The sequence below is a fragment of the Arachis hypogaea genome, chromosome 10 (genome assembly GCF_003086295.3).
Source record: "Arachis hypogaea cultivar Tifrunner chromosome 10, arahy.Tifrunner.gnm2.J5K5, whole genome shotgun sequence".
Lineage (NCBI taxonomy): Eukaryota > Viridiplantae > Streptophyta > Magnoliopsida > Fabales > Fabaceae > Arachis > Arachis hypogaea.
The window spans coordinates 8,467,483-8,489,587 of NC_092045.1; the positions used below are offsets into that span (position 1 = coordinate 8,467,483).

The 22,105-nt window shown below is 36.2% G+C and overlaps 1 protein-coding gene across 1 annotated transcript; it reads left to right on the plus strand.

The window, feature by feature from the left end:
• The first annotated feature begins 2,983 nt into the window (after window positions 1-2,983).
• On the plus strand, window positions 2,984-9,247 carry LOC112715070 (serine/threonine protein phosphatase 2A 59 kDa regulatory subunit B' eta isoform). The gene is made up of 2 exons (XM_025766815.3): window positions 2,984-5,734; window positions 8,565-9,247. The coding sequence occupies exons 1-2, from the start codon at window positions 4,502-4,504 to the stop codon at window positions 8,916-8,918; spliced, it is 1,587 nt and encodes a 528-aa protein (XP_025622600.1). The 5' UTR covers window positions 2,984-4,501; the 3' UTR covers window positions 8,919-9,247.
• The last annotated feature ends 12,858 nt before the right edge of the window (window positions 9,248-22,105 follow it).

Here is a 22,105-nt window from a genome sequence, read left to right on the forward strand (position 1 = left end):
AGTTCAGGTGTTTCTGAAACTGAATATTGATAACAACATTTTTTTTAAATTTAGCTCTCTACTATATTGATATATGCACTTTTTCGGTTCATCCAGTGTATATAATTTCAGTTCATTTGTATTTTTGGGGCTCTTAATGTTTGATAAATACCCTGATTTTATTCACTGTGAACCTGAAACAAAATAGCAGCCAGACAATTCCAACAGATATATACATTAATATCTCAAACCGACAAGACAAGGATTAATCCATCTTAAATTATATATATATATATATATATATATATATATATATATATATATTAACATTAGATTTCTAATAACATTTACATTAATATTCACATATATACATTGAAAGAAGCAGTGTTTGCTTTTTTTAACAAGTTAAACAAAATAGTCTTAATTACAACCAGTCAAATAAAGTATATCCTATTTACTATCTATATCCTATATGTGAATTTACAATAAGAGCTGGAGAGGACAGCAGATGACCTTGGAAGTCTTATTGCTTCAGATGCCCGAATCACTTGGTCTCTGATTTTGGTGATAAATATATTTAATGTGTACATATGCTTACATTATAGAGCGGCTTTGCTTTCTTTGTGACCATTGTTTCTTCATTTTTACTGTAAGGACAAAAAAATTTGGTCAATACTTCACTCAATACACTGACAAGCACAAGCATCCATATTTTAATCAAGTGAATCAAAATGACCAAACCCATTGAACCGAACTCCCTTGATGTTCTGAATAAAACATGATAAACATGCAAACAACTAGAAAAATATTTTTGCATGCAAAAGAATCTAACTGAACACATAACAATCAGGTGAATTAAAATGACCAACCCTATTGAACCGAACTTCCTTGATGTTCTGAATAAAACGTGATAAACATTCAAACAGTTAGAAAAAGATTTCTGCATGCAAAAGAACTCAACTGAATACATAACAATTAGATTAATCAAAATGACCAACCCCACTAAACCGAACTCCTTTGATGTTCTGAATAAAATGTGATAAACATTCAAACAGCTAGAAAAATATTTTTGCATGCAGAAGAATCCAACTGAACACATAACAATCAGGTGAATCAAAATGACCAACCCCACTGAATCGAACTCTCTTGATGTTCTGAATAAAAGGTGATAAACATTCAAACAGTTAGAAAAAGATTTCTGCATGCAAAAAAACTCAACTGAACACATAATAATTAGGTGAATCAAAATGACCAACCCTAGTGAACCGAACTCCCTTGATGTTCTAAATAAAATGTGATAAACATTCAAACAGCTAGAAAAATATTTCTAGATGTAAAAGAACCCAACGGAATACATAACAATTAGGTAAATCAAAATCATCAACTCCATTGAACCGAACCCTATTCATGATTTGAATAAAACTTGATAAACATTCAATCAATAAGATAAACATTTCTGCATGCAAAAGAACTCTACTGAACACACTAACAATCAAATGAATCAAAATGGCCAACTGCACTGAACTGAACGCCATTCATATTCTGAATAAAAATGTGATAAACATTCAATAATCAAGTAAAATTTTTTTGCATGCAAAAAGACTCAACTGAATACACTAACAATCAAGTGAATGAAAATGGCCAACTGCACTGAACTGAACATCATTCATGTTCTAAATAAAACGTGATAAACATTCAATCATCAAGAAAAATATTTTTGCATGCAAAAGGACTCAACTGAACACACTAACAATCAAGTGAATGAAAATCACCAAGCCCATTGAACAGAACACCATTCATGTTCTGAATAAAACGTGATAAACATTCAATCATGAAAAAAAAATTCTGCATGCAAAAGAACTCAACTGAATACACTAACAATCAAGTGAATGAAAATCACCAAGCCCACTGAATAGAACACCATTCATGTTGTGAATAAAACGTGATAAACATTCAATCGACAACAAAAGCATTTCTGCATGCAAAAGGACTTAACTGAACTCATTAACAATCAAGTGAATCAAAATGACCAACTCCATTGAACTAAATGAAAATAAGAACACAATTCCATTCCTATGCCCTAGTTACGCAAAAAAAATTTTATTCAGAATAAGTCGATCTAATAAACGAAGTAACTCAATCCAGTAAACCTAGCTAAAATGCAACTAGGAGAAACGCGAGATTGCAAAATTTTAAACGAACAGTAGTTTTCATTATGCCTTTCGCAGTCTCTGATGCTATTTTCGTTTGTTTTTCCTTCTTCCTTTCGAAATCTTCTCACGATTCCTGAGTAGAAGCAGTTCTCGCAGAGAAAACGATCGAGCTTTGAGAGATTTTGAGAAAGATTTGAAGTTCTCCAATAGCGGTTTCAAGGTTGAAGAAGGAATGTTCTTTCATAATGAAATGCGAATGAAAGTTGAACGTTTTTTGGGGTTTGGACCCGTGTAATACACGATTACACGCTCATTTAATGAGATTGAGTTTTTTTTTGTGTGTTGGGTCAGTTTGGATAGAAAATTATATAGATATGTAGCATGACTGACTAATAATACTCTTTATATAGTATTAGTATATTATATTAGTAAAGAATATAGTAAATAATAATAAACTTTATAGTATTTTTTTTATTAATAGGAGGATTAATAAATTAATCGTAATTTCTATTGTATCCTTCATATGTTAACATTAATTAATTATTAATACGTAGTATTGGAATGGAGAATCCTAATTGGCGTAATTAAATATTGATGTCACTCATGCGAGCATTTACGATGTCGTGTAGGCAATTTGATTGAACTACTCTTTATTTTTTTTTGGGTACAATAATTGAAGCATTTTAGACGTTTTCTTTTGTGGCGTATTTAAGGGTGCCCCTTATTATTTTTTCTACTATAATTCCATTTGCACTTTGTGCTGACTCAAAATTGGTCGAAAATCACAGAGACTTGACCACTTCTCTTAGAAGAAGAAGATTATAAGAATAGAAGAAACTACGAAAGAGAGAGGGTTTTTGATTTTGATGGAATCACAAGTCACAAGTCACAACATACCAGGTCAACAAAGAACAACAACAACCATAACTAAGACAACAAAACCGTGTTTGCTTTGCTTTGCTTTCTCTATTATTATAACATTTTCAGTGTTTCCTTCCCCTCTCTTCTTTGTAATTACAAATTTACAATTACAATAAGATATTCCTCACACCTCCTTTTGATTAATCTATAGTTGGTTAGTATAATGCTTCTACTGCCTCCATGTGCTTTGTCCCATTTTTTCTTCGCATTCCAATATATCATTTATTTTTTTTCTATAAATGAATAAGGTTTACTTGTAAAACAAAGTTAAGATTTATTACTATATATCTATTAAATCGGACTGTGCTGCGAGATATTTGAGAACAATTATATTAAGTATATATTAAATATCAGCTATTAAATTAGTTATTCGTATAAAATATATAAAAAAATAAAATAAATAATATATATATATAATGTTAATTTGATAATTAATTTTTATTATGTATATAATATTTTTAATTTGTGAATAATAGAATAAAAAAACGAATAAAAAATTTGGTTTGATTAAATAATTGATTTGATCCAATTAAATTATAACTGAATCAAATAAAGATAAAGATATTCAAATTCGAATATTTTATCTCAATTTCTTCATTTTTTAAAGATTTGAATATCTAATTTGACATTTTTTTCCATATCTCATTTAAATTTTGGTCTTACATATTATTATTAGTCAACGAAATCTTTTTGAATACAAAATTGAGCATGTACCGAAAACAAAGAGAGAAAGAAAAAAGAAGTAGTTATTATTTATTTATCCAATTGATTCTGTTACTTTAAAATTGACAATTGATAATACTAAATAAATCTATAACAAAATCTTATATTTATTTATTTCTATCTTTTTTTATTTTTTTTAAATTATAAATTAAAATAAAAAAGAAATCAGGGGAAAAAAGGTAATCTGCAGAACATTCTTCGTCTTCCTCCGTCATTTGAAGCTCAACAAGGGAGAAAGAACTTTTGAAGTTTGAACTCTCTCGATTCTCAACCTCTTTGATTTTTTTGACCCTTGATCTCTTCTTCCACCATCACCAACTCTTTCTAATCAAAGCTTCTTCCTTATTTCCCCCCCCTCTTTCTCTGGCCTGTGTTTTCCTCAAATCTCCATCGATTCGGTTCTACTCTGCTCAATCAACACCATGGGTGCAATCAGAGAAGTGGGTTTTCTTCTTCTTCCAAGATAAGCAACTGGGTCTCTTCTTGATTCTCTCTTTGTGTAGTTAAATCAGTTGTGTCAAGCACAAGTCCAAAACAACACTTGTGCTTTGTTTCTTTCGGTGCCTTCATTGTGTTTGTGTTTTTGCCTGAGTTACTGAATCTTGTTATTTTATTCCTGGTACGAAAAAAAAAAACCCTTTGTTGTTAGCATAGTATAAGGTATAGTTTGATTTTAAAAGGTTATACTGTTTAGGGGGGGTTTCTTTTTTCTTGTTATGTGAATTATGTTCAAGCAGATATTTAAACTCCCTAAAAAGTCGTCCAAAAATTCGGAGAATCGAGAACACGGTGGTGGAAGCAGCACAAGTGGAAGAAGCCATGGTGGTGGTGTTGGTTCCAAAAACAGTGATCTTGTTCCTCCTGGGGGAAGCAAAACTGGGAATTCTTCAGTGTTGCAGCCCCAACATCACCCTGCTTTGAATTCCGGTCAGCACCATGGGAATCGGGTTCAATTGCCGTTGGCCGCAGGCGAAAACCCCAATGGGAATTTGAGTGCATATGAGGTACCTTTGGCTGCATTCAGGGACGTTCCCAATTCGGAGAAGCCGGGATTGTTCATCAAGAAGCTCAGGATGTGCAGTGTTGTGTTTGACTTTACTGACCCCACGAAGCACCTAAAGGAAAAGGAAATCAAGAGGCAGGCTTTGGTGGAATTGGTGGATTATGTGACTTCTGCCAATGCTAAGTTTTCGGAATCTATGATACAAGAGGTTGTTAAAACCGTGTCAGCTAATATATTCAGGACGCTTAGCCCTCAGCCTCGTGAGAACAAGCTTGTTGATGGTGTTGATGTGGAGGAGGAGGAGCCTTCGATGGATCCTGCGTGGCCTCACTTGCAAATCGTGTATGAGCTTTTTTTGAGATTTGTGGCTTCGCCGGAGCTAGATGCGAAGTTGGCTAAGAGATTCATTGATCAATCTTTCATTTTGAGGCTGCTGGATTTGTTTGACTCTGAGGATCCTAGAGAACGTGAATACTTGAAGATGACCTTGCATCGCATCTACGGGAAGTTCATGGCGCATCGCCCTTTCATCAGGAAATCCATCAATAATATCTTTTACAATTTTATTTTTGAATCCGAGAAGCATAATGGGATTGCTGAGTTCTTGGAAATTCTGGGGAGCATCATTAATGGTTTTGCGCTGCCATTGAAAGAAGAGCATAAATTGTTTCTTGTTCGTGTGTTGATTCCCCTGCACAAACCGAAGTGCTTAGCAATGTATCATCAGCAGTTATCTTATTGCATTACTCAATTTGTGGAGAAAGATTGCAAGCTTGCTGATACTATTATCAGGGGACTATTGAAGTACTGGCCGATAACCAATAGTTCCAAGGAAGTTATGTTCCTGAGTGAATTAGAAGAGGTTCTAGAAGCAACTCAACCTCCAGAGTTCCAGCGTTGTATGATGCCATTATTTCGCCGCATCGCCCATTGTTTAAATAGCCCCCATTTTCAGGTATAAATTTTTTCATAGCTCCGGTTCCTTTTCCCATTATTTAATTTCATGTGGATATTATTTCTGACTCTTGAAATAAGACACTGTTGCATCGGATGCTAAATGTTGCAACTTCATTGTTTTCTCCAGTTGAGAAGCTCTTTTAAAGGAAAGGAGAATTCTTTTAAATTTTGCATCATCCTAATTGTTGTTTTTGTAGCTTCAAATTTCAAACATAACAACAGTTGTAAAGAAGAGAAACCTATACCCATTTGTTTCATTGAGCTATATATGCTGTTATGCTGTTTCAAAACATGTTAAGACATTCAAGTCCTGCTCTCTTAACAATTTAGGCTTTAGAAGTGTCTGGTAAATTGTCATAAAATTGATGAGATTCTGTGACTAAACCTGCGCTAGTCTCCATGTCTCTCTGCTTCAAATTGCATGAGTATCTGTCTCCTGTGGCTACTTGCCATCATCAGAATATGTCACATGAAGGATTATTATATATAAGAAAAAGAATTGGGAGTAAAATCTGCTTCCATCCCCTCTAATCCTAGTTTTATGTCGGTTGTCACTGCTTTGCTTGACAGAGCACAAAACGCTGCCAAACATGCAGATGATGGCTGAGTCTATAATCCTATTCTACCCAAGCCTGCCTGCTAAAGAGGTTTTAAAAAATTAAAAATACCGGTAGTGCTGCTGTTTAATTTTCACTATTGCAGGTTTTGATCTGCATCTGCTTTTCTCTTTTGTGTCGATCACTTTGGCTTTGGCTTGTAAGGCCTATCCTGCTAGGAGAGGGCAACTATAGCTTCTTAATAATTTCTCATGTGCCCTCCCATGCGTAAGCTAGGCATGTAATAAGCACAGTTCAGAATCTTGTGAAGATAACTAATAATTAGAGTTATGCTAGTGAAGTCATTTCTCATGGGACAATGTGCTGACTCATCCATTCTTTACCATTGAATGAGGTCTAAGTGGGATCCACCCACATTCAATTGCGGATGATGGATGAATTTGGAAGATATCCCATAATGAATGAGTTCACCAAAGGTTTCTCTACTAATTAAGACAAACATGATAACAAGGATTAAGATGATAATTGTTGAAAATGGTCGATGAAACTTTGCTTCTATGTTGATAGCCAGATGATCCAAAATCTTAAGGCCTGGGAATGGTTCTTATTAATCTCTCTAACTGGTTTAATATCACCTCTATCATGTCACTTGTTGCATCCCTTAATAATTTAGAAATGTTACTATCTTAAATGTCAGCCTGTTCTCAAATGTAACTTTTTTCTTTGTACTTTGTAAGCCTCGTCTACCCGTTTTTATTCTTATATGTCAAATCACCAGTACTTATTGCTTTCTGAACTCTTTAAAAAAACCACGGGAGATTATTGATATATATGTCATATATGCCAATACTTGCTACATTTAAGTCTGTTCCAATGATTAGGGCGCTGTCGTTTCTATTGGTATTTCCAAACTGTGTTTGAAATGTGTCCAACCCCTTCTCTCTCTCTCTCTCTCCCTGCCCCCGCCCCCCCCCCCCCCCCCCACACACACACAAAAAAAACCCCAAAACACCAAAACACCAATTCTTCTCTCAATTGGATAAGACACTTGTCTTACTGTGTATGTGAATTCTTGAACATTGGTATCCGACATGTTGGACACGTGACCTGCTAGTAAGTTGGCATGTTTTTAATTTCTATTTTTTACTGTGCTTCATGATGAGCATGCGAAGACCGGATTGTGAGCATGTTTTTGTGCTGATCGCTTACTACTATTTAATCAGGAAGTTATTGATTGTCTAGCAAATTGAAATTTGACACGCTGAGTTATTCGAATGATGATATTTGAATAAGTGCAATCACCAATTGTATTGTTAGGCTTTCACTCTTTTTATACGATCCACAAGATCACAAGTAACATTATACCTCTTATTAGACTTTCCTATATAAAAAATTATAGAATTTTCATTCTCAATATTGATGGTGCTAAATATGTGGGCTGTCACTGAACGGTTCAATTTGGAGCTTTCATTTCATTCGTTAACTGCATTGGCCAAGTGTTCTACAGATTTTCTCAGAACTTGAGTCCAATTTTACTTCCATTACATGTGTTCATGTGACTATGGTTCTTGTGTAGTTAATACTAGAACCTGGGATCCATCCTTCTTTGAACGCCACCGTTAACCTGCTAAATATATTATAAAGAACGCATGTGTAAAATGTTTCTTGATGGTGCTAGTTTTTTGGAAGTTTTTGCATCAATGGTGGTGTTGCATAGTTTTTCAGTTTTTAATTGACTCGATATATTTCAGATGAAGGATAGTGGTATAATTAGAGGTAGAAGATGATAGAGGAAACTAGTTTAGAATAATTTAACTATAAATGGTTTAAACACACAATTTATGACAAGGTACCTTGGCGCTGTATGATGATCTATGTCACTGACCCTAATGGATGAGCGCATAACATCATTGCTCATGCATTTCTTCGCAATTCGATTTGTCCAGAAACTAAACAATGATTTTTGTTGCTTTGTTGATATTCATGGAGAAGGGGAGCCTCCGGTTGAGTTGCCTCCGTATGACCTCAAGGTCATGGGTTAAAGCCGTAAAAGCAGCAACTGATATGTAATTATCTGGTTAGGCTGTCTACATTACACCCTTTGGGTGCGGCCCTTCTCTGGACCCTGCGTTAACGGCTTAACGCGGAATGCATGTGCACCGGGATGCCTTTTGTGTGTTGATATTCATGGAGCTATAGCATCAATATTAAACTATATACTGTTTTTCTATGTCACTCTACAAACACAAATCTTCTTGTCTGTTTTTGCAGGTGGCCGAGAGAGCTTTGTTCTTATGGAACAACGATCACATCGTGAACTTAATCAAACAAAACCGCAAAGTGATACTGCCCATCATCTTCCCGGCGTTGGAGCGAAACGCTAGAAGCCACTGGAATCAGGCTGTCCATAGTTTGACGTTAAACGTGCGGAAGATATTCAATGATCTTGATCCTGACTTGTCGAAAGAATGCTTACAGAAGTTTGAGGAGGATATATTGAAGGAAGACGCAGTCACGGCAGGGCGTGAGGCCACGTGGAAACGGTTAGAGGAGCTTGCCGCGAAGAAAGCTGCGAGCAACGAATCAGTGCTTGTTGGTAAGGTCGCTGCTATGCAGGTTAGATAGAAGGCAGAAGGTGTATTATTGTCAAATAACCTCCATTTTTTTCGGGAAAAAAAAAAGAATGTCATAGTATTGTTTTCTTAATTTTGCACGTGATGGTTTGGCCAAGAAGGGGCAATTTCTAGAACACTTTTTCTTTTCACTCCTTGTAGAAATTGAAGGCGTTGGTAGTAGTAACACCCCCATATATGCAACGCAACGTCGCAACCTCCAAGGCTTAAAACTAGCATATAAATTTGTATTTTGTACCCATAGCTGGACACGTTTTGGCGATTTACCCCGTCTTTTGTTAAATGAATCTCGGTGTAGAGTTTCGATTAAAAATAGAAAAATCTAATAATGAAGGCTCAAGAAAAAAGGGAATACAGGTGAATGGCTAAAAGGGGAGAGAGAGAGAGAGAGGGGGGGGGGGGGGTTGGTTTGATTGGAGGTTAAAAAATGTGATTAGTCAAGTAGTTAGTTTACTCGGTTGTTTATTCAAGTGTTTGAGGTTTAAATTTTGTTGTGTATTTACCAATTCATTAGTCAGTATCAAATTTTCTAGATCTGCCACGAATCAATGTTTGATTTGTTGGGTGATATCATGAAAAAAGTGACAAATATCTTCATAGATGAGAATTATGCATAAAATTAAGGGGTGCCAAGGAAAAATAAAAAGTGGCCTACAACACCTCTTCCACTTTGACCGAGTTTAGGTGCGAAATTAACAAATAATGGCTGTGACTATGACTATATCGGCGGTTAAACATTTTTTGCTCCAAAATGTACTCCACATGTGTGTGAATCACGTGGGGTATGTGGCTTCACAAAATCCCTGTGGAGTGTATTCTACATGAAAATAAATAAATAAAAGGGTTTATCGATGATGTAGCTAATGCAAATTATCAAGTGCCAAGACACCAAAAAAAAAAAAAAAAATTATCAAGTGCCGGCTTGCCATCAATTTTTTTACACCTATTTCGCTGGTCTGACCTTGCCAGTTAAATACAAGCAAATTAGCAGCATCAAGACGAAAACATCAATCAAATCATCATTTAGTCACCAAAAAAATCAAATCATCATTTACTAATTTAGGTTGTGACATAAATGGTATATATAAAACGTCTTGATTGAACGATGATAAATCTTTACTTACTAAAATAGATTTCTTTCTTTCGAGAGCTATTTCTTAAAATTTAAATATGTTAAGTTCAAATGATAGTTTTATATATATATATATATATATATACTATTTCGCTTGATTTTTTGTCAACTTCGACACAGATGCCGACCAAATTTTGTATCAATAATTTAATTTAGGAAACAGATACGATTCCTCTAAAAAAGTTAGTTTGACTCAAAACTTATTGATTTTAATATAAATGTTAACTTTATAACTAATGAAAAAGTAGTTAGAATTTTATATTATTAAGAGCAATGTTAGGGAACTAAAAGGGTATTAGTCAAAAATCAGTCAAATACCTTTGGGTGAATTTAAAATCTCTACGAATTAATATATATGGATGTTTCTTCTGTTAAGTATCAGAATGTTTCTTTTTCATACTAAATGGATGTTATTTTATATATTTTTCGAATTTTTTGTATTGCAAATGTGAATGTCTCTATTTCTTTAAAAATTTCATATATATATTTTTTAATTTTATAGATATTTAATTATTTTTGCTAAAATATAATTGGATGTTTCTTTTGTTAAGTATTAGGATGTTTTTTTTCATATTAAATGAATGTTTTTTTTTATAATTCTATAATCGTATAGTTTGCAGAAAATAAAATTATTTAATTTTGTATCCTTTATTTTATTCAACATCAACAAAGTCTTATTTCATTAAAAAAAAAAAAATTCCGCCTTGCTGCTATTGACTACATTGTGTGCGATGAAAGCAATGTATTTATCACTAACAACAATGGCAACATGGTCAAGATTCTTGCCGGTCAAAGGAGGTATATGGGTCACAAGAGAACTATCAGATCAAATGCCAAGAGGCTTAGCACTCTGTTCATGGAGCGGCATCAGATGGATTGGGACACTTTCGCCGAAAAGGTTAAGGCATCTCAACGAGGATTCATGGGAGAGCCAGATGAGATCAGGAGGATTCATGAGAGAAGATGAGATCAGGCCTGGACGCGGTGGCACCTCCAGCAGCATTGGTGAGAGAGAGAGGTTTGTGTGTGTAATTGTTGGAGGTGGGTAGGTTAATGTGAGAGAGAAGAGAAAGACTTTTATAGGTTTTAATTAGGTTTACTTAATTAATTTTAATTTTTTTAATTTTGAATTTAAAAAATTTAATATTAATTATTAATATAAATTAATGTGGTTTTGTTTAGTTTTTGCTAGTAACCTTTTGGTTCCATATACTTTTTCTATTATTAATGATAAAGATAAATGTCAAAGATGTATTACAAAGTACGAATTGAATTAAACAAATCAAAGACATGAAATACGTATTCCGTACTCAAGGAGAATGAGAGAATAAGAGAGCGGGAGCAGCAGTTAAGGGTGAAATACGGTGAGAAAGATGGTCATGCTATCGGAAGAGATAAGGGGGAGAGCGTGGGTGGGTGTGTATCCGGTGTTAAGGAGGATTCTTCTTGAGAGAGATTAGAAAAGTCATCCAAGGTCTCCTTTAGAGATAAAGTCATTGGTGTAGAAAAGTCTAAGGCCTTTGCATTAATAGGGTCTTTATCTAGGGATGGTATCGCGACGGTGACAAGTAAACATGGTGATTCTCGTTCACCAAGTGTCAGTTTTATCAATGAGGCAAAGAGCTGTCTGAACCTTATAAGGAAGCCATTGTGATCAAGGTGTTGGATAAGCATTATGGCTACACGACTCTCATGCATAAGCTTCAGATAGTATGGCGCATCAAAGGAGGGTTTGATTTGTTGGATGTGGGGTTTGGGTATTTTTTGGTTAAATTTGATATTGCTGCGGATCGTGAGAAAGTCATTCTTGGTGGCCCGTGGTTGATAGACGGTCACTATGTTGCAGTAAAGCCATGGGATGTGGATTTTAGGCCATGCAAAAAATCCTTTGGATCAACGCTGGTATGGATTCGAGTCTCGGAACTTCCAATTTGGTACTACCAGGAACAAGCAATGCTGCGAATTGCTTCTGCAATAGGGGTTCCGGTGAAAGTAGATTTGGCCACTAAGCTTGCAGAAAGAGAAAAATATGCCCGAGCTTGTGTTCAAATTAATCTTGGGTTGCGTGTAATCAAACATATTATAGTGGAGGGTGTGACTCATGAAGTGGAGTACGAGAGTTTACAGCTGATTTGTACTACCTGTGCACGGTATGGGCATGATAAATCATTGTGCATGGAGAAGGAGTCCTTGGAAGGAAACGAAAATTCCTTTGGTGATGGAAAAAATAATAAAGCCCCGACACTAGTGCCACACAACAATCATGACATTCAAAAAGAGACTGAATCAGAAGCTCGTGATTTGGGTGAGAATTCTCGTAATTTGGGTGAGAAATTAGGAGTTGTTAAAGGGAAAGATGTGGTTATGGAATCATTGGCTCCTCACGTGCCTGATGGTCATGTTAATGAGGCATGCATGGATGATGGAGAGGGCTGGCAACAAGTGCTGCGTAAGGAAAATTTCACAATGGGCCAGTCATCAGGTTTGAAGGATCAAGATGGAAAGCAGCACAAGTATGGTTCGAGAAGGGTTCCAAGGCCCAATTTGCATGGTGATGGAGGCAAATGAATTGACATTAGGATGGAGAAGTGAGAAAAATATGAAATTGCGCCATCTCCATCGCGCAGAACTCCTGCACGTCGTGGAATTTTTCTATGGAAGCGTCCTCGGCCTTCCTCCCTGCAGAACTCGCCAGTGGATAAAAATGGTGGCACAACAGTGGAAACCTTAGTAGATGGAAGCATGGCAGGTGCAGTGTTAGGGGGTCCGAAGGTGGCAATTATTGAGGATCAGAGTGTGCCAGTACCGCAGGACAAACCACCTATTGAGGTTGGTGATTCTGTTTAGAGTTTATGTTCTTATTTATTCTGTTCCTATTATTTATGGATAGTTTAAATATGATTGTTTGGAATATTAGGGGTGCTTCTAATAAGTTAGCCCGGGTGCATTGTAAGGAAGTTGTTAGGAAATTTAGACCTGTTTTCTTTGTTGTGGTTGAAAATCACTCCCCTTTTCGACATTTAAAATTATTTTGGGAAAGGTTGGGGTATCACTGTTGGTATAGTAGAAGCAAAGGGGCATAAGGGAGATATTTGGTTTCTATCCTCTATGAAGGATGTTTGTTGTAAGTTCATTGATGCTTTTGATCAGGGTGTTACTGTTGAGGTTCAATTTGATAATTTAATTTGGAGGTGTAGTGGTATTTATGTCATTTCTCAATTTAATAAAAGGGTTCTCCTTTGCGATTATCTTGTTGCACAATCCATGTTTTTTCAAGGACCTTGGATTGTTCTTGGTGATTTTAATGAATTCAAATTTTCTCATGAATCTAAGGGCTGTCAATTTTCTCATCAAAGAGCAGACATGTTTGCTACTTCATTAGGAGATAGTGGTTTGTTTGATCTGAAGACTATTGGGAGGCGGTTTTCTTGGTACAGGAGGGTGAAAAATTATGTTGACGTGGAAAAAAAGCTTGATCGAGTCTGTATAAATAGTAGTTGGTTATCTATCCAGAGGCTTATGCAAAAGTTTTAAATAGGCTCCAGTCTGATCATTGCCCTATTCTGGTGCGTTGTAAATGTCGTCCTCAGCCTAAAAGGAATCGACCTTTTCGATTTGTTGCTGCTTGGGCTACTCATCCTGGGTATAGGGATATTGTGAATCAGTCATGGTGGTCTGGTAATAGAGGAATTCATGGCAAGCTTTCGAAAGTACAGAAGAATTCACTAGAGTTTAACTCGAAGGTATTTGGTAACATTTTTGTTAAGAAATGTGAATTAGGGCAGCAGATTAATTATTTACAAAAGCATTTGGAAGTGGTGGATAGTATTTATTTGCGTCAGAAAGAGCAATAGTTGCTTGATGATTATAATAATACTCTAGTGCAAGAAGAGCTCCTATGGTTCCAAAAGTCCAAAGAGCAGTGGGTAAGGTTCGGAGATAGGAATACAAGATTCTTTCATATTCAAACTCTTGCGCGAAGGAAGCACAACAAGATTCATGGCCTTTTTCTCAAGGATGGAGTGTGGAAAACTGATCCAGAGGTTTTGAGTCAAAAAGCAGAGTCTTTCTATAAAAGCTTATTCTGTCATTTGAATGATGTTGATATGGGTTGCCTTGGTGATGTGTGATAAACCACTATTTTATGATAAATCTTATGCCTAAATTGAATGATTTTATCAACTCTTCACCTACTTATTCATATGAATTTGCATGGTTTTACAATTCCTTCCTTATGATATGACATATGAGAAAACATGTTTCTTATGCCTTAAAATAATCAAATTTAATTATCCTTTATTACCATTCGATGCCGTGATTTGTGTGTTAAGTACTTTCAAGTTTTATAGGGCAGAAATGACTTAAAGGATGGAAAGAAAACATACAAAAATGAAAGGAAAGCACAAATTGGAGTCTTGGAGAAACTGGCAGTGACGCGTCCGCATAGACGACGCGAACGCGTGCCTAGCGCAAAAGAGAATCGACACGAGCACCTGGATGACGCGAACGCGTGACTTGCGAAACACAATTGACGCGGACGCGTGACTGGCGCGACCGCGTGGAAGAGCAACACTCCAAATGACGCGACCGCGTGACCCACGCGGACGCGTGATGTGCGTGATCTGCAGAATTTGCAGAAGTCAGCCCCAGCGACTTCTGGGCCCTTTTTGGCCTAAATCCAAGCCCAGAGAAGACAGATTAAAGAGTTATAAATGGAAAAATCCATCCATTCAGAAGAGATATACTGGACACATCATACAACATACATAGTTTTAGAATTTAGATGTAGTTTTTAGAGAGAGAGGTTCTCTTCTCTCTATTAGGAATTAGGATTAGAATTAAGATTTATCTTATTGGGATTAATTATTCATCACAAGTTCAATATTTTTCTTATTTATTTTCTCTTTTATTTGTTTATGGACCATTCATGTTATGATTTTCTTAATTAATATAATTTGAGGTATTTCAGACCCATGATTAATTTCTTCTATTTATTATATAAATAATTTAGATTTTCCCCTTTTGGCTCTGGTTGATTAATTGGTAACTCTTGAGTTATCAAACTCATCGTGATTGATAATTGTTATTCTTGCTGATTGATTTAGATTCCTATAACTCTAGTCTTTCCTTAAGGAGTTGACTATGACTTTAGGTATTAAATTAATTTGTCCACTTAATTGATCTTCATAGTTAGAGGTTGACTTAGTGGGAGCAAAAGTATAATTCTCATCACCATTGATAAGGATAACTAGGATAGGACTTATAATTTTCATACCTTGCCAAGGGATTTCTTTGTTATTAATTTATTAATTTTTGCAATCCATTTCTCTTGTTCAAAACCTTTTCAAACCCCAAAAACACTGTTTTCCATAACCAATAGTAAAACACACTTCCCTGCAATTCTTTGAGAAGACAACCCGAGATTTGAATACTTCGGTTTATAAATTTTATTGGGTTTGTTACTTGTGACAACCAAAATGTTTGTAAGAAAGGTTGTTGCTTGTTTTATCTATTCTGTAATTTTGCTCTGGCTATGATGTTCTTACTGTTCATATGCTGCTCTTAACTGTTTTCATTCTGCTGTTACACAACTCTTTCATATTCATGTAATCTGTGTCTATTTGCAGCCTTATTTTGATTCATACGAACTGTTTTATTTTCTTGCTGTTTATTTTTCGGGAACATCCTATTTTAGCCAGAATGCTGCCCAAATTTCTGCAAAACTATTTCATCTCTTCCTGTTCATGAATTGGTTCTCGCACTTTTGATTTTTCTTATACTTGGTTACAACCAAACCATTTCATGAATGTACGGACAAGCATCCTTACTTCTTTTGATCCCCCGGTCAATAAATTGCATTATTGATGATTCTATTTTCATTTGCATCTATTTGAATTATCATCAATTAAACTGGAATCTTTGCTTGAATAGAGTGGATTATTCTTTTAATTTGTGAATTTTTGTTACCTAGGAGACCATTTTCATGCCACTCACTTTAACCTTCTTTTCACTAACTCACTCTTTAACCTTCTAACTTCCTCTTTCCATCCTAACCGTTTTCACTTTCAAAACTTCTCCTTTCTGTTTCCATTTATTTACTTTAACTTTCTAACTCAAGGCATAAATACTGTTTTTCCTTAGTAACGTGAATTCCACTTATCATGTATTTTGGATTGTCATTTTTGTTTTCAAACTTTTTTCTTGAACACAATCCCAAATACTCACATCTTTCACTCAATTCTTGCTTCTCTTGCTCTTTTGGCACTCTATGCTTATATTGCTATTATCCTATTTGCCTACTTATTTTCCTGCTTTTATTCCTTAATTATATCCTGAAAATTCTATTTTTCAGGATGTCTGACTCTCAAGGCAGGGAAAAGGGCAAAGTCACCATAGGCAAAAGGAAAAGAGGCGAATCCTCTGTTTCCATCCTTGGCATATTACATGATGATTCCTGGCGGGAAAAGAACTTTACCCCGCAGAAAAAGGCTAATCAGTTGGTACCTGCGGCTGACCCGGTTAAATTTGCAAACAAATACTGTGAGCTGAAGTACCCAACTTTTGCCACATCCAGGAACCTATACCTGGAAAGGACACTCAAAATTCCAGAAGAACTCAGGCAGTATACTTCAGATCAGATCAAACAGAGAGGTTGGTTCTTCCTGGAGAGAAATTTGACTGAGATCAACTCATCCTAGGTCAAAGAATTCTACTGTAACTATTTTCTATCATCCCTAGATGTAGTACAGCTCAGAGGCAAGCAAGTTCTGGTTACTGAGGAAGCAATTGAAGACATCCTCTAGCTTTCACCTAAATCAAATCAGCCAGATGGTTACCAGCAAGCTGAGGAGGATATGAGATTCATGAAGTTTGATTGGGATGCAGTGAAAAGGGATATCACCCTTGATCCTACTGTTCCATGGGTCATGGGTAAGAGCACAGTGGTACCCAAGGAAATCTGGCTTATATATCTGAATGATCACTTGGCTATGGCAACAGATTCTGAGTAACTATGTGGTGCCAAGCACTCATGAGACGGAGGTACCAGCAGCTATGATTACCCCCATCTGGTGTGTGATGACGGGTAAGGACCTGTATCTACCACGCTTCATCAGGCATTACATGGCCAGGGTCCATGTTAGAGGCACCCTCCCCTTTCCATTCCTGATTACTCAGTTGGGTCGCCGAGTTGAGGTACCTTGGGAGGTTGCTGATGAAAAGCCATCTGCAACAAACTGCCGGAAGATCATCCCTCACAGTCGGAAGTTTTAGGCTTTCGGCTACCGCCCTCCGTTTCTCATTGACACTACTGAGGTAGCCACTTCTTCAACTGCCCCTTCTGCTTCCACTGCTCCTGCACCACCCACCTGCTCCTGAGCCCGTCTACCTTCTGGTGCACTGACTCTTTGACCGCTTAGACCAGATGGAGCACCGTCACCAGCAGCACTATGAGAGGAGCGTTGCCACAAGCGGCGCTATGAGCACCTCAAGCTGATGATTAGATCTGGTGGCGACATCCCCTCCGAGCCCGACACACCCTCTGACACATCTGAGGAGGAGGTGAGCGATCATGAGGAGGAGGCACCTACCCAGGCTAAGCAGGGAGGACCCGAGCACACTGCACCCCATCATGAGGAGCACCACCAGCTATAGGCTGCTGACCCGGACATTTCTCTACGGACAGAGCCCCCACTTCAGCAGACTACTCCTCCTCTACTCATAGAGACTGCAGACCCTCAGCCTACCATCGAGACACCAGCAGCCCATCCTTCCGGAGATGACACTTCCTCCCACCCAGTTCGAGTGAGCATCGAGGACGATGCTATTATTTAAGTGTGGGGAGGTCGCCATCTCTGGCATATATTTCTTTTGGTGAACCACTACAGACTCTTATCTTATTTTGCCCATTTTCTGTATTTTTGCACATTTTTCTCTTTTACTTTTGTTGTACTTTTGCATTCTGCACTTTGAGCTGTATATATATCTTGGATTTTTTAGCTTAATTTGCACCTTAGTTTACTAGTTATATATTATGTTGATTAATTAGTATAGTTTACCCTTTTTAGCATATGATAGTTGGTTTAATTGAAAAATAAAAAGAGTAAGCTAGGAACCGTAGTATATTAAAACAATCCAGTATAGCATTACATGTTAGTTAGTTAACAACATTTCTTCAAGGAGAAACACTAGGATTTTAAGGGGCACCTTAAAAGATTTACATTGAGTTGAATAAAAACTCGTAATTTCTACTTGCATGACATACATAACTGATACATGATTTATGAGCTTGAGAACACACAGCCCGTGAGTTTTGAGCTTAATTGTATGGTTGCATTCAAATCATAAATTTCATTCCTGTGTGTTTTGCCCTTTTTTATCATTCTGGTGTTCTTTACTTTGCTTTAATCTATATGTCCAATATAGAATATAGATACATACCAAGAAAGGATTGAGGCCATATTTGATTGTTAACTCACTTATCCCAAATAAAGCCTGCCCTTTTATGTCACCCTTGTTAGCCACCTTGAGCTTTTTAATCCCCTTTTGTTTTATAACCACATTACTAGCCTTAAGCAGAAAAACAAAATAAAAATCCCAAGTTGAATCCTTAGTTAGCTTAAGATAGATATTGTGTATAAATTAAGTAAGAGAAATTTTATGGGAACATAGGATGATAGAAAAAAAAGTAGGAAATTAAATTGAATAAGTTATTTAAAAATTTGGGAAGCATGCTCATGTGAAATCAAAATAATTAAATTACCATGTGCATTGATAAAAAAATGAAATAATTAAATAAGGGGATACAAAAAAATTACTACCCCAAATGCAAAATAAAAAGAATCAATGCACATGGGACAAAATTCAAATAAATAAGTATGATACATGAGCATGTAACACAAAAGTGGAAAAAAATTTGGGTAGCTAGGTAAAGCATTTTAAATTATATAATGTATGTATATGTTAGGTGAGATCTTAGACTAATCAAGGATTCACTTATTAGCTCACTTAGCCTTATACATATACCCTTACCTCTACCTTGACCCCATTACAACCTTGAAAAGACCTCATGATTTTTGTATGTCTATATTCCATATTTGTTGATTGGTTAGATAAAGAGCAAAGTTATAGAAAGTAAGGATAGAAAGAAGAATAGAGCGATTAACCCAATAAACACTGAGTGACTAGAGAGTAAATACAAAATCCAGTGAGGGTTTAATAGCTTATTCTCATATGTCCATGTTTAATTATTGATTGTCTTGCAAGTTGTGAACTATCTTAACTCAACTCAATTGTAATTATGCTTTAATATGATTTGGCCCCAGTTGTACATACATGATCCCTTGAAGATATGAATTAATTTGACTACATGTATGCTTTATAAATAGGTGAATAATAACTAGATTTGCATGACTCATTTAGGTAGTTGCATTTAGAGTAGATTGCATTGCATATAATTCCACCATTTTACCTTTACTCTTTTCTCTTGGATTTAGCATGAGGACATGCTATTGTTTAAGTGTGGGGAGGTTGATAAACCACTATTTTATGATAAATCTTATGCCTAAATTGAATGATTTTATCAACTCTTCACCTACTTATTCATATGAATTTGTATGGTTTTACAATTCCTTCCTTATGATATGACATATGAGAAAACATGTTTCTTGTGCCTTAAAATAATCAAATTTAATTATCCTTTATTACCATTCGATACCGTGATTTGTGTGTTGAGTACTTTCAGGTTTTATAGAGCAGGAATGATTTAAAAGATGGAAAGAAAACATACAAAAATGGAAGGAAAGCACAAATTGGAGTCTTGGAGAAACTGGCAATGACGCGTCCGCATGGACGACATGAACGCATGCCTAGCGCAAAAGAGAATCGACGCGAGCGCCTGGATGACGCGAACGCGTGACTTGCGAAACACAATTGATGCGGACGCGTGATTTACGCGACCGCGTGGAAGAGCAACACTCCAAATGACACGACCGCGTGACCTACGCGGACGCGTGACGTGCGCGATCTGCAGAATTTGCAGAAGTCAGCCCCATTGACCTCTGGGCCCTTTTTGGCCCAAATCCAAGCCCAGAGAAGACAGATTAAAGAGTTATAAATGGAGGAATCCATCCATTCAGAAGAGATATACTGGACACATCATACAACATACATAGTTTTAGAATTTAGATGTAGTTTTTAGAGAGAGAGGTTCTCTTCTCTCTATTAGGAATTAGGATTAGGATTAGGATTTATCTTATTGGGATTAATTATTCATCACAAGTTCAATGTTTTTCTTATTTATTTTCTCTTTTATTTGTTTATGGACCATTCATGTTATGATTTTCTTAATTAATATAATTTGAGGTATTTCAGACCCATGATTACTTTCTTCTATTTATTATATAAATAATTTAGATTTTCCCCTTTTGGCTCTGGTTGATTAATTGGTAACTCTTGAGTTATCAAACTCATCGTGATTGATAATTGTTATTCTTGCTGATTGATTTAGATTCCTATAACTCTAGTCTTTCCTTAAGGAGTTGACTATGACTTTAGGTATTAAATTAATTTGTCCACTTAATTGATCTTCATAGTTAGAGGTTGACTTAGTGGGAGCAAAAGTATAATTCTCATCACCATTGATAAGGATAACTAGGATAGGACTTCTAATTTTCATACCTTGCCAAGGGATTTCTTTGTTATTAATTTATTAATTTTTGCAATCCATTTCTCTTGTTCAAAACCTTTTCAAACCCCAAAAATACTGTTTTCCATAACCAATAGTAAAACACACTTCCCTGCAATTCCTTGAGAAGACGACCCGAGGTTTGAATACTTCGGTTTATAAATTTTATTGGGTTTGTTACTTGTGACAACCAAAACGTTTGTAAGAAAGGTTGATTGCTTGGTTTAGAAACTATACTTGCAACGAAAATTTATTATAACTTCTAAACCATCAATCTTCAGTTCTTCAATGTGCCTCTTCCTTCTCTGAATGAGGAAGATTGCAATAATCTTACGGCACCAATTACTATGGAGGAAGTCAGAACAGCTATTTTTCACATGAACTCTTTAGAGCTCCGGGTCCTGATGGGTTTCAAACTTTCTTCTTCAAAGAATATTGGGAGATCATTGGTCTTGATGTTTGGAAGATGGTTAAGTAGGCATTCTCCGGTGTTACTCTTGATCCGAGAATGTTGGAGACTTTACTGGTTCTTATTCCAAAGTTTGAATCACCGGTATCTATAAAAGATTTCAGGCCGATTAGTCTCTACAATGTAGTTTACAAGATCATCACAAAGGTCCTTATTAATAGGCTTCGTCCTCGTCTTGCGGAGATTGTTGGCCCACTTCAAGGAGGATTTATTCCAAGACGAGGAACTCCTGACAACATCATTATTGTTCAAGAAGTCCTCCACTTTATGAAGAAGACTAAATCAAAGAAAGGCACACTGGCCTTTAAGATTAATCTGGAGAAAGCTTATGATAGAGTTGACTGGAGGTTTTTAGCTCATACCCTTAAGAGCTTTGGTTTTCCTATTCCTACAATTAATTTGATTATGAATTGTGTCACTGCTTCTTCCTTATCTCTTCTTTGGAATGGAAATCATCTGAATGGCTTTACTCCTAGCCGAGGTCTTAGACAAGGAGACCCTATGTCACCCTATCTTTTTGTGTTGTGTATGGAGCGATTGGCATGCTTTATTAGTCATCAGGTTGATTTGGGCTTGTGGGAACCAGTTGCTATTTCTAGAGGGGGACCAAGAATATCCCACTTAATGTTTGCGGATGACTTGCTTCTATTCTGTAAAGCTACAAAGAGACAAGTGCAAACTGTGATGTTGGTTTTAGAGACTTTTTACAAAGCATCTGGGATGAAGATTAATGTGGAGAAGTCTAAAACGCTTTGCTCCAAGAATGTCTCTACAACAAGGAAAGATGTTTTCACTGGGGTATCCTCTATTAGATTTGTCCAGGACTTGGGCAAGTATCTTGGAGTTACCCTTAGCCATTCTAAGGTGACTCATTCAGCTTTCAATGGTGTCCTG